At 39.1% G+C, this 12,068-nt stretch overlaps 1 protein-coding gene across 2 annotated transcripts in view; it reads right to left on the bottom strand.

Moving 5' to 3' along the window:
- LOC140844028 (E3 ubiquitin-protein ligase Arkadia-like) overlaps positions 1-9,508 on the bottom strand; it is a 34,878-nt gene extending 25,370 nt beyond the window's left edge. Inside the window, exons 1-3 of one of the 2 annotated variants that reach the window (XM_073215026.1) lie at positions 8,567-9,508; positions 4,813-4,981; positions 2,644-2,800 (exon numbers count right to left, since the gene is read on the bottom strand). In XM_073215026.1, coding sequence (XP_073071127.1) covers positions 2,644-2,800; positions 4,813-4,876 — 221 coding nt within the window. In that variant the 5' untranslated portion in view covers positions 4,877-4,981; positions 8,567-9,508. Of the gene's footprint in view, positions 1-2,643; positions 2,801-4,812; positions 4,982-8,049; positions 8,203-8,566 lie in introns of those variants that run through there. The other variant, XM_073215025.1, reaches the window with a different exon arrangement.
- Positions 9,509-12,068: the final 2,560 nt, after the last annotated feature.

The raw sequence follows: 12,068 nt of genomic DNA, 5'->3' as shown, positions 1-12,068 counted from the left end.
GAAATCATAAGCCTTTCTTTCAAAATACACTGTAAAGTCCTTCATGCAAGGTTTCTCCATAGAAATAATGTAACAGAGTTCAAAATTATGACTAGCACAATGCCCAGCACTCAATAAACATGCTGAATGAAATGTTCAGCAAATGTTCTCCAATCAACTGACCTCAGGATATGAGAAGTGATATGCCAGACCAATCTCTGGTGTAAAATACAGGATTCTGGTTCAAGAATGCTGCTGTCTTTTCAATGGTTACTTTGAGTATACATCTGGGGTTATAATCAAATGTTCACATTTTATGTTAGTACCTGAAATTATGCACCACCCGTGAAGTCACAAAACTATCAACACCCTAAACATTTAATAACATCTGCATGATCTTGTGTATTTAGTCCAGATTGAATTTGTGAAACACAGATTTGGGAGTTCTAAACCAAGCTCTGTTTCTGGTGCTGCCCTAAAAGAGATTGAAGGCGCAGAGAAATTTCCTGGGATCAGCAGAGGCAAGGAGAGCTGCAGCTCGTTGACCAGTTTGGGAGCCATAACAAAACATCACTTGTTTGGGCCTAACATTTTTTATCATCTTTTTATGATGTGCATGGCATTGTTTTGTATTGTTACTTACTGTATGTTTCATTTTTTTTTTTTATTTTTAAGGGATTTTCTGTAATGATCTAGACTGAGGGTACAGAGGAATAGCATATAGAAGACAGAATCAGTCCTAAAGCTCCCAGAGAAAAATGAGTGTTTTAGAAAGGTGGGGCTTATGAAAATGTCTTTTTCTCTCTTATCCAAACTCAATGTGAAACTGACTGTGAGTTTATCGTCAGCTTGTGTGGAAAGGGTGAGCCAGACCCGTTGTCATGCAGTCATGGGGGGCACAAGCTCGACCACTCAGGAAAGAACCCCAGCATTCAAAGTGGGCTGTACATGGCCTCAGCAAGTGTAAAGCCTAAGAGTTTATAAAGAAGTTCAAACTCTAAAATGAAATTCTCGAGGATCACGAGTAAAAAAGATTAATTCCTGAGACAGTAAAGAAAGGACAGCTCATCCCGGCAAGGACAGTACAGGCTGAGGCATGAGAGTAAACAAATGTCTCAGGATCACAGTGGCTTTGAGGGAGGACAGAGGTCACCGTGTAAAATCCTGGAGAAACAAACCAAGAGTCTGTGATGAGAAGTCTGTCATTCATGAAAAGCTGTTAATAGCTGCCAAAAGTTCCATGTCCATTTTGTAGTGCTTTTCTGAAAGCTTCATAGGATGTCCTAACTCCAATTTAGTGACATCTGTCAAGTCCTGACATCAGAGAATCTGAAATGCAGATGCAGTCCCTCTAGGGGCCAGCTAAACAGTGACAAAGTTAGTACCCCCAGTAACAATAAGGAAAAACACGGGTCAAGAGCACTATCCATTTACTATGGTGAATGTATCTGCTTAAATACTCAGCAGCTCCATGGCAAGAAAGGTATCCAGTTCCACAAAGAAAAGGAGATCCTAAACTTCAGCAGTTCTTGTAGCTCATAAAAACTGAGTCACTGTTGTACCAAGCACTATGCAAAGTCACAGGATAATGGGGCACAAACTGGGGAGTATCAGTTTTTCTCAGTCTGTGAAAGTCCTTTAAAACTTAAACCGGGGATATATTCTAGAGCGCTCTCTTCCAGGCCATGAGAAGCAGCACTTCAGTGGGACAGTGGCAAGTGGAGAAGCACACACTCTAGGTGTGTTTTGACATATTCCAAAATTAGAATGTCTGTTTCTTGAATCTATAACAACACACATTAAAACATCATCAGCAAATGCGTTTCTAAATTCATTCCAACACAAAAATTGAGATTAATCCAGAGCTTAGTAAGATGAATCAAATGGAAGAGGGACAGATGGAACAGAGTGACTCTTATCAATATCTGTGATCATCTAAAGCACAAGATGAATGCAGTGTTAGGGTTTAGTTTAGTATAGTTTCTTGAAGGGGGTGTCAAAATGATTCCCAAAGGACAATGTCATTTCCATTTATTTATCAAAGCAAATGAGGGTTTTCATTCATTTTTTGGCACAGGGGTTAGATGAAATTACTGAGTGAAGGTCAAAAGAATGTTTCATGCTATGCTGCCCTAACGTAATAGCACAGACTTCCCTGGTAGCACTGCCATCTTGGGATGAAACAAATCAGAACAAAAAGTAATACTTCAGCATCAATACTCCTTTAAAGTTTTCTTCACTTTTAATTTTAGCCCATACCCACTCTTCATGCATTATGAACATCTAAACTTCAAAGGAGCTCATGAATTCCCTTAATCAGAAAGCAAACTGAATTTTGTAAAACATTAAGTAAAATTACCATTTACCTAGAGCAAAGACTCTTAACTCTGACTGTACACTATTTTTAGAAATAGTCACCCCTAAGATTCTGGCACAACTGGTGGGGGATACAATCCAGGCAGCAATGTATCTGTATTGTATGATCTTTCCAGGGGAGTCTACAGTAACCTGGTTTGAAAATCACTAAAATCGCTTATCTGGTATCTACATACACAAACTGGATCTCAATAAAAGAAAAGAAAAGAAAAGAATGGAAATATCTGCAGCATAAAGATGTTTAAGTTTACATTTAAAACTTCAAATGTTACATTCTTTCAGTCTTACTGATGGCTTTCTCCATCTGTCACAGTCTCCACTTCACTGTCACTCAAGGTGACATCAGTCTCTGCATAGTCACTGTCCGTCAAGGTAACAGCGATTTCTCCATAGGCAGTGAGCCCGTGGGGAGTGGAGGAAGGTTCCTCGATTTCATCCATATGTGCTAGAAACAAAAGGAAAAAACTTGTGAAGGGCATCTGCTTTTCAACTAATTGATAGACAAAATGTTTTCCTTTGAAGACTATGAAATTCGTTACAAACATAAAAATCCTATCTGTCTAAATGAAAATTTCTAAAAAACAGCTCAACGCACATACTGAAAGCAATACTTACTCTCTTAATCTGTACATCTTCACATATTTCCTCTTGTATGATTTTTGTTTATAAGTTTAAGTTTCCATAAGAATTTGTATGATCCTATATAGTGATATCAATCCTGCAATTTCTAAAAGTGTTAAGATCTTCTGTGTTCATATTCTTTAAGATATTAACCCTTTAGTTCTAAAATAGGGTACATTTGTTGTGTATTTTTTCCAAAATTATTTTTAACAAAATGATATGTAATTCTTCTAAGAAATACACAACAGCTTTTCAGTTTTATGCTATGAAATCTGTAATATCTGGGGTATGTGTTCTTTTCCAAATTATTGTAAGTTTGCAAAGTGCTTCCTTATTTGGACGATGGATACATATTGTGTTTGGTTCAGTATGTTTCCTTAATTATTTCCTTCATCTAGAACTAATTTCTGTTTTATGGTATCAAATAAGATTATAAACAGAATGCAGTCTTGTCCCTCCGTGGGCTAACTGGCTATCACCAAACCGCTTACTGAAAAACCCTCTCTTTTCCCTCATTAGGTTTTGGTACCTCCCTTAAATATTCTTACATGTTTTAGATTACATTTTGAAGCCATCTATTCATCTCCTTTGATATAGGATGTGTCAGGGTGATTCTTTTTTTTTACATAGCTTTTCTGAGGTATAACTTTCTACTTTAAAATTCAAATTTTTTTTGTCTAAAGAGATATTTCTATACCCATGCTCTTGGCCAAGAGATCAAAGCAACCCAAATACCCTTCAATGGATAAATGATTTTTTAAAATATGGTATATACACACAATGGAATTTAACCAAAGAAAACAACCTCTCAGACATATGCACCCCTATGTTTATTGCAGCACTATTTACAATAACCAAGATACAGAAACAACCTAAGTGTCCATCCGTAGATGAATGGATACAGAAGATGTGGTATATATACACAATGAAATACTACTCAGCCATAAGAAACAAATCAATCCTACCATTTGCAACAACATGGAGGGAGGTAGAGGGCATTATGCTCAGTGAAATAAGTCAGCCATAGAAAGACAAAGCAAATGATTTCCCTCATTTCTGGAGTACAAAAGTTAAGCAGAACTGAAGGAACAAAATAGCAGACTCAGGGACTCCAAGAAGGAACTAGTGGTTATCAAAGGGGAGGGGTGTGGGAGGGCGGGTGGGAAGGGAGGAAGAAGGGGGTTGAGGGGTATCATGATTAGTACACATGGTGTGTATGGGGTCACAGGGAAGACAATGCTGCTCAGAGAAGACAAATAGGGACTCTATGGCATCTTACCACACTGACAGACAGTGACTGCAATGGGGTCTGGGGGGGACGCGACTCGATAATAAGGGTGAATGTAATAACCACATTGTTTTTCTTGTGAAACCTTCAGAAGAGTGTGTATCAATGATAACTATAAAAGAAAAAAATAAATTACTTATTTCAAATAAACAGTATTAACCATTTAAGTCAGTCATACTGGCTTTCTGTTGTGTGTACTTAAAAAATGCCATTTCAGTTCTTCATAGCAAAGTTAAAGTACGACAATAATATTATAAACTTAATTAACAGGAAAGTATGAGGATCGATTTAACTGCCACTTGTCAAAATATTTTTTGTCCAAGAAGATAATGGCCAAGTAATGAAACAATAACCAGAAAGCATTGTGGACACAATTTGCAAACTTCAGTTGATGTATCAATGAAAAAATAAGATTAGGATATTTGACAACTTCCCTGTAGTCTAATAATATACTACCAGTAAGCAAGAGTAGGAGTATCGAACATTTTAAGATACTTCATTTTATCAAATTCTCCGCATAGCTGTGCACTGCTGCTACTCCAGCTTACCATCTTCATCATCGTCAGCAGTGAGGTCCACCACCTCTGCTGGATTCGGCCTGAAACGCTGCATCGCAGTGGAAGCCCTGCTGCGGGTGCTTGCCTCCTGTGGCCGATGAGTACGGGGCTTGGACTTTGGCTCCAGGGGTATCTGGAGTGTCCAAGCGTTGAAAGAGACCTTAAATGACATCAATATTAAATTAGTAAATATAAAAAAGAACAAAAATTTTAGTTACCCAAGAAATCATAAGCCTTTCTTTCAAAATACACTGTAAATTCCTTCCTGCAAGGTTTCTCCATAGAAATAATGTAACAATTCAGAATTATGACTTGTACAATGCCCAGCACTCAATAAACATGTTCTCCCTAGTTTACTAGTAAATCATCTCTGCTCCTGCAGGAACCCTTCTGGCTGCCCCAGTGGGCCTGGGTGCACAAGAGTCCCTTTCAGGCTCTCCTGTGTCTTTGGGCATCAGGAGGAATCTCCCTCTTCACATCCACTGATAAGGTATAGGGTTTGCTATATTCAGGAGTCCGTTGAGAGGTGGGAAGCTTTAACAAAGGCCTCGGAGACATAATTGGATATGTACAAGATTGTCAGTGTGTTTTATCACCCTACCTCACTGAAGACTTCTCAGATTCCACTGACAACATCCCTATAAATAGGGCAAAATGGCCTTTTCCTCATCAGGATATAAAATTGCTGTCATGAGTCATTTCACTGTTCTTAGAAAACATTTTTCTCTACCCATATACCAGATTTTTACCAATACAGTAAAAATCACAGAACATAAGCCTACTTGAAAACTTCTATAACCCAAGAACTGGTCTTACTGTATTATCTTCCTACCTTCAGCAACATATTTGATCAAAATCAAATAATTTCTTCAAAACCTACTATGGTGAAAGTAGATAAAAGGATTAGAATTTGAAAGACTTTTATTCATCAAGTGTTTTTTCTCCTGGTATCACATTTTAAAGTGGTAATTATATTAAATATTTTCTGCACATCTAGATGATTACTATGTTAGATGGATTACTATAAATAATGAAATAGTATGAATTCAGTGCTGTATCTAAGATCAGCCATCGCAGCCTGCCTGGCGTTCAGTAAGGTCGACAGTAAAGGAGGACCACAAAGCTGGGTGAACATGTGGGCACTGCCATGAGCAAATGACAAGAGGCAGCCAGCCAGGCAGACAAGAATCACCACAGTTAAATGCAAGAAAACAAGTCACAATGATAAGGCACAGGTACATGGGACTTAAAATTCAAGAGAGACCCACTTGGATGCCTATAATAAAAAATACAGGTAATAACAAGTGTTAGCAAGGCTGTGAAGACACTGGAACCCGCACAGACTGCTGGTGAGAATGTAGAATGGTGTGGCCACAAATATTCATAAAACCTTTAGTCATAATAGCCAAAAAGTGTAAATAAGTATGTCAACTGATGAATAAATAAAATCCAATAGGATATTACTTGTTTATTAAAAGAAATGAAGTAGTGATTCAAACTACAACATGATACCAACCTCAAAAACAAACCAGTATACTAGTTTACTTAGTATAGTAAGTAAACAAAATCAGTCACAAAGATCACATATTGTAAGAGTCCCTTTAAAGCCAGTGTCAGATTAGTGACTGCCTTGGACTGGGGCAAGTAGGAGGATTGAGCTGTGTTAGCCAAAATGTGTAGAGTTTATTTTTGGTGAACTGATAGTGTTTTAAAACTGAGTGCAGTGATGGTTGTTCTGAATTGTACACTTAGAAAGGCAGGGTTGTATGGTATGGTATGGTTGCACAACAAGGTGAATGTACTTAATCACAAACTCTGCACTTAAAAATGGTCAAAATAGTGTATTTTAAATTATGTGTATTTTACCAACAATTTCTCCACCTGTGTATTTTACCAACGAATAAAAAACACCTTGGCACATTTAATACTGTTGTGGCATGTTTCTCAGAGGACATGGACTAACACACACTCCATGTAAAGGACCAAGTATTCGCCATGTCTCAGATCTCATATTTTTGGCAGGTACTTGACTTTCCAGTGAGTGAAATTCTTTCATTAGCCTATTTATTGTATATTATGTAAGTCCCTTTACTAGAATTCAAGTTCCAAAAAGCAGTACGTCCAAACTGGCTCTTTTACCAATAAAAAGCCATAGTTTTTAAAAAATATAAAAGATAAATAAATACCACCACCATGGACATGTGAGGCCTTTAAAAACATTTGAAAACACTGTTATTTTTTCAGATAGTCTGAATACAGAAACCTAAACATTAATTCAAATTCATATTGTTTGCATTTATTTTCTCATCATTTAGTTCACTGGAACTTTCAAAATAAGGAATATTAATTTGAAATAATAACTACAAGTTTTATGGAGAACTAAGCAGGACAGAAGTGAAAGGGAAAATTTGAACTCAGGTGTTTTTTCCTTTTTTTTAATCAATCTTTGATTTTTACAAGAAAGATAAAATTATCATATACTCTAAAACTGCTAAAAGATGCTTTGACATGAGGTAGATTCTGTACCAACTGATAGAAAGTAGAGATAATTTTTAAAAGAATATTGCAAATAAATGTTATAATAGGATTGTTTTTTGTAAAACAACTTGTGTTTATATACGATGGGGACGAACAAAACATACCCTTAGCTGGGAACTGAAATTATAGGGTAGAAATTGACAGCACTGGGTTGAGAGCTTTCATCTTTTGCATTACGGGTTTCTGTATGGTTTGAGTTTTTTAGAAAGCAATCATTCACCACTCACTTGAAATCAAAGTACAAGAATTTCTTAAAGGTATTTAAAATGAGAACAGAATATACTTTCTTTTTTCCAATAGGACCCAACTTTGTTAGGAACGGATCAGTATACAAATCAAACGCATGCTAGTATGATTTTTACAGGCATCTTGGTGAGGCATGAAATTCCTCCTTAGTAACTAGAAATGACCAGCAGTCTCTGAAACGTGTCAGTACTTTTTGAAAGAAGAGGGAAGAAACTGACAGATGGCATCTGACTGTTGTCCAATTTGAATGGACTTGTCAAATTTGAGAGTTGAAGGCATGCTGTTTCTGAACTTACTTAAATTTCATTCAACTGTTTCACAAAATCTTTCATCACCATAATTAGTGTTGCTGGGTTAACTGAAAAGTGTCCATACAAAGTAACAAACCTGGGTTAACTGAAAAGTGTCCATACAAAGTAACAAACCAATACAAGGGAAACAAACCTCCACAAGCTATGGTTCTTGATCCTTAAGTAGTCAGTTAGCCAACTTTGAAAGCTTCCCGTTTACAAACAACTCTCAGAGAGGAGTTCCTGCCACCTCCAGCTTCCACAACTGAAAGTCAACTGAACTGGCTCGAGGCCCCCTCCTCGAGATTGGAACTCAGGGCTTGAGAGTTCTCTTTTCTTAAAGAGACAGAAGCCAACTTAAAGATTCACATTTTTAAAAATTTTCATTTATTTTTATTTTTATTTTGATATCATTAATGTACAATTACTTGAAAAACATTATGGTTACTAGATTCCCCCTATTATCAAGTCCCCACCCCATACACCATTACAGTCACTGTCCATCAGCGTAGTAAGATGCTATCGAATCATTACTTGTCTTCTCTGTATATACTACTGCCTTCCCCGTGCCCCCACACCCCTACATTATGTGTGGTAATAGTAATGCCCCATTTTTCTCCCTTATCCCTCCCTATCCCTCCCTTTCCTCCCATCATCCCCAGTCCCTTTACCTTTGGTAACTGTTATTCCATTCTTGGGTTCTGTGAGTCTGCTGCTGTTTTGTTCCTACAGTTTTTTCTTTGTTGTTATACTCCACAGATGAGTGAAATCATTTGATACTTGTCTTTCTCCACCTGGCTTACTTCACTGAGCATAATATCCTCTAGCTCCGTCCGTGTTATTGCAAATGGTAGGATTTGTTTTCTTCTTATGGTTGAATAATATTCCATTGTGTATATGTACCGCATCATCTTTATCCATTCATCTACTGATGGACATGTAGGTTGCTTTTCATTTCTTGGCTATTGTAGAAAGTGCTGCTATAAACATAAGGGTGTATATGTGTTTTTTATTTTGAACTCTCTTTCAGGCAGATTGGTGAGTTCAGTTTCATTTGGGCCTTTTTCTGGGGTTTGTGAGATTTTGGTGTGAACCGTGTTCTTTCGACATTTCATATTTCTGTGAGGTGCCCACTAGTGCCCAGAGGTTCCAGTCTCTGGAGCTGCTCAGCCGGTAGAGTGAGGTTGGGGGCCGTAGGGGAGTGGAGCTGGTGCCTGGGGGGAGGAGAGATCTGTTTGCTGATTCTGTCTGTGCTGCCTGTCTAGGGTGTCAGAGCCAGTGGGCGGAGCACACAGGTGTAAGCCTCTGTGCTCGGCGTCTCTAGCTGTGGTGGGCGGGGCCTCCCTCTCGCTGGCCTGCCGCCAGCACAGTGACTGCCGGTTTCGGGACGGAGGCACAGCAGGCTGTGTGTCACAGTGGGGGGCCTCGGAGCTGAGCAGGCAGCAAGGGGGATGGAGCGGCTGAAGGTCCCCAAAGTTCCCAACCTGCTGGGCAGCAGGCGCAGACAAGCTCGTCCAGCTCTCCCCTCCCCCTGCGCAGCAAGCCCTGCGCGAACCCCGCCCCTTCGGCAGGCCTCTGGCTGCAAGGAAGCCTCTCAGACTGCCTGCCTTTCCCGTGACCCAGAGCGGCCGTGTGGGGATCCCGTCCTCCGCAAACGGCCAGAATGTCAAGTCTGTTAAGCACTCCACCTGTCCGAGCTGCCCATCCTCTTGAGACCCACACAAGGTAGGTTTCTGCTCGCAAAGAAGAGCGCCGGGGTGGGGGGTGGGGGTGGGGTTCGGCATTCCCAGGCCTCCACCCCCTACCCCTGCCTGATTCTCCTCCTCCCGCCAGTGTGCTATGTCGGGGAGACGGCTCGGGTCCCGCTGGATCAAGGCCTTCCTTGGTTTCCCTGTTTGGTGAGGTTTGTTCTGTTCTTGAGGTCTGCATGCAGTCTGGTGCAACCTTCTTTCCTGTTGCTGTTTTAGGGTTAGTTGCATGAATTAACTACATTTTGATGCTATCTGTGGTTTTGGGAGGAGTTCTCCGTCTCACCTCTCACAACGGCATCTTGCATCTTGACCTTCTCTGTGCATATTTAACAGTTTATGATTTTTCCAGATTACAAAAGTAACACATATGAAAAATATAAAAAAATTTAAAGTTCATGTGTATAGAATTACGTTGCAGATAACTTGGTAATATTTTAGTGCAAGTATATACATAGATCTATAAAGAAACCTTTCCCTTCAATAAAATTTGGATATTTTTAATTACATTCTGTTGATATTTATATTTTGTTTTTGAATTAATATTAACAATGTTTATGTTATTTCAAACTGTGTAAATGTAGTTTAAATAATTTGTTATGTGGCTATAGGAGAATTTAATCAATCATTTCCTTTAACTGTGGTAGTAGGACGTTATCTTGATGGTATTGTGGCCTCCAAAGATACTGTCCTAGAAGACATAAACAGACCCACAGACCAAATTAGGCTGTTTAAATTGACTTAATAAATGATTCAAACACCCTAAGAAGCAAGGGAAAGAAGACAGAGTAGGTGAATATATTAAACTATAGTATTTGGATCCTGGCTTGGGCAGCATTCACATAGCCTGTCTCTTTCTCTCTGCCTCCACACCATTCCCTGCTGATGATGTGGTCATGAGGACCAGCTCTGAGAATGGGCATCGGGACTCTGGAGTTGGAAGGCGCCTGGAGCCCATACACACACAGTCTGCTGGAGAAGTGCAGGGGCAAGCATGCCTGGCCATAGGTCTCTTGTCAAAGCCCGTCTTGGGTATCAAGTGCCTGTCTTCCCCTGTCTCAGGCAGACACTTTGATCCAGAATGGGCACCAGCAGTGGGTGGCCAATTTTGGGTGCTCATGAGTACTAGGTGACCACTTGGTTCTTTGATCCCTTCCTATCTATGTTTAAACCATATGTGTTCTACTTCATTTATAACTAAGATGTCTTACAAGTTCCACGCTTGTTTATTCTCTGTATTTGACATGTCCTAAATTCCATCCATCCAGTTGTTTTGTTCTGTAGAGCAGAACTGAGGAGTATTAAATGGCACGGCCAACACACATGGTACTTGTTTCCAATTTTTCTTGATTATAGATAATTCTTTGGACACATGTGAACAAAAACCTTTTTCAGTACTTCAGGATGGATTACTAGAAGCGGAATTACATGGGTTGAAGCAAGATTTTGAGGGCTTTTAACACAGACTGTCCAGCTACTTACTGAAGAAGCAGGTAGGGGAGAATGCTCACTGCAGCTTCACACTTAGTGGTTTCTTCTCGCCCATTCCCTCGGTGTGTAGGCAAGCATGTGTGTGTGTGTGTGTGTGTGTATCTGAATATTATTATTTTAAAGTTTAAGTGATAGCATACCACATTTACTCTTTAGTATTTTACTCTATATTTCATCAATTTTTGCATGTAAGTACATATAGAAGAGCTCATTTTTTAAAATGGCTTCTTGGTATTGTGTCATGTGTACACACCATAACTTATTTGCCAAGACCCAGATCGATAGACATTTTGTGGACCCTAATACTTTGTTATCCTTGAAGGCTATCCATGAACAAATAGCATTTTGCATATATGTGGAATTATAAGATTACTTCTTAAAAGTAAAGTTGCTGGGCAAAAGGAATATAAGTTTAAAAAACTGATATATTTTGCTAAATTTGTCTGTGGAGGAAAGGTTTAAGAGAAGTCTTGTTTGCCTCCCCCCATGTCCAAACTGTTACACTTTTTGATCTTTGTCTTTACAAAGGTGATAGAGTATTGTTTTAATTTGCATTTCTCTTATAAGTGGAGTTGAGTGTCTCTTACTGAAGAACTGTCTTTTTTCCTGACAATTATTCATACTTTTGCGCCCTGTTATGTATTTATTATTTATTTCTTTTTAATTTTGGTGTCATTAATCTGCAATTACATGAGGAACATTATGTTTACTAGACTCCCTCAATCACCACATCCCCCCCACATACCCTATTACAGGCACTGTCCATCAGTGTAGTGAAATGCTGTAGAGTGACTACTTGTCTTCTCTGTGTTGCACAGCCCTCCCCGTGCCCACCCCCCCTACATTATGTCTGCTAATAGTAATGCCTCCTTTTCTTCCCCCATTATCCCTCCCTTAATACCCATCCTCCCCAGTCCGTTTCCCTTTGGTAACT

The sequence above is a fragment of the Manis javanica genome, chromosome 10, assembly GCF_040802235.1.
Source record: "Manis javanica isolate MJ-LG chromosome 10, MJ_LKY, whole genome shotgun sequence".
Classification (NCBI taxonomy): domain Eukaryota; kingdom Metazoa; phylum Chordata; class Mammalia; order Pholidota; family Manidae; genus Manis; species Manis javanica.
Note: the sequence above shows the minus strand (reverse complement) of the source record. Positions and strands in the feature narration are given on the sequence as shown.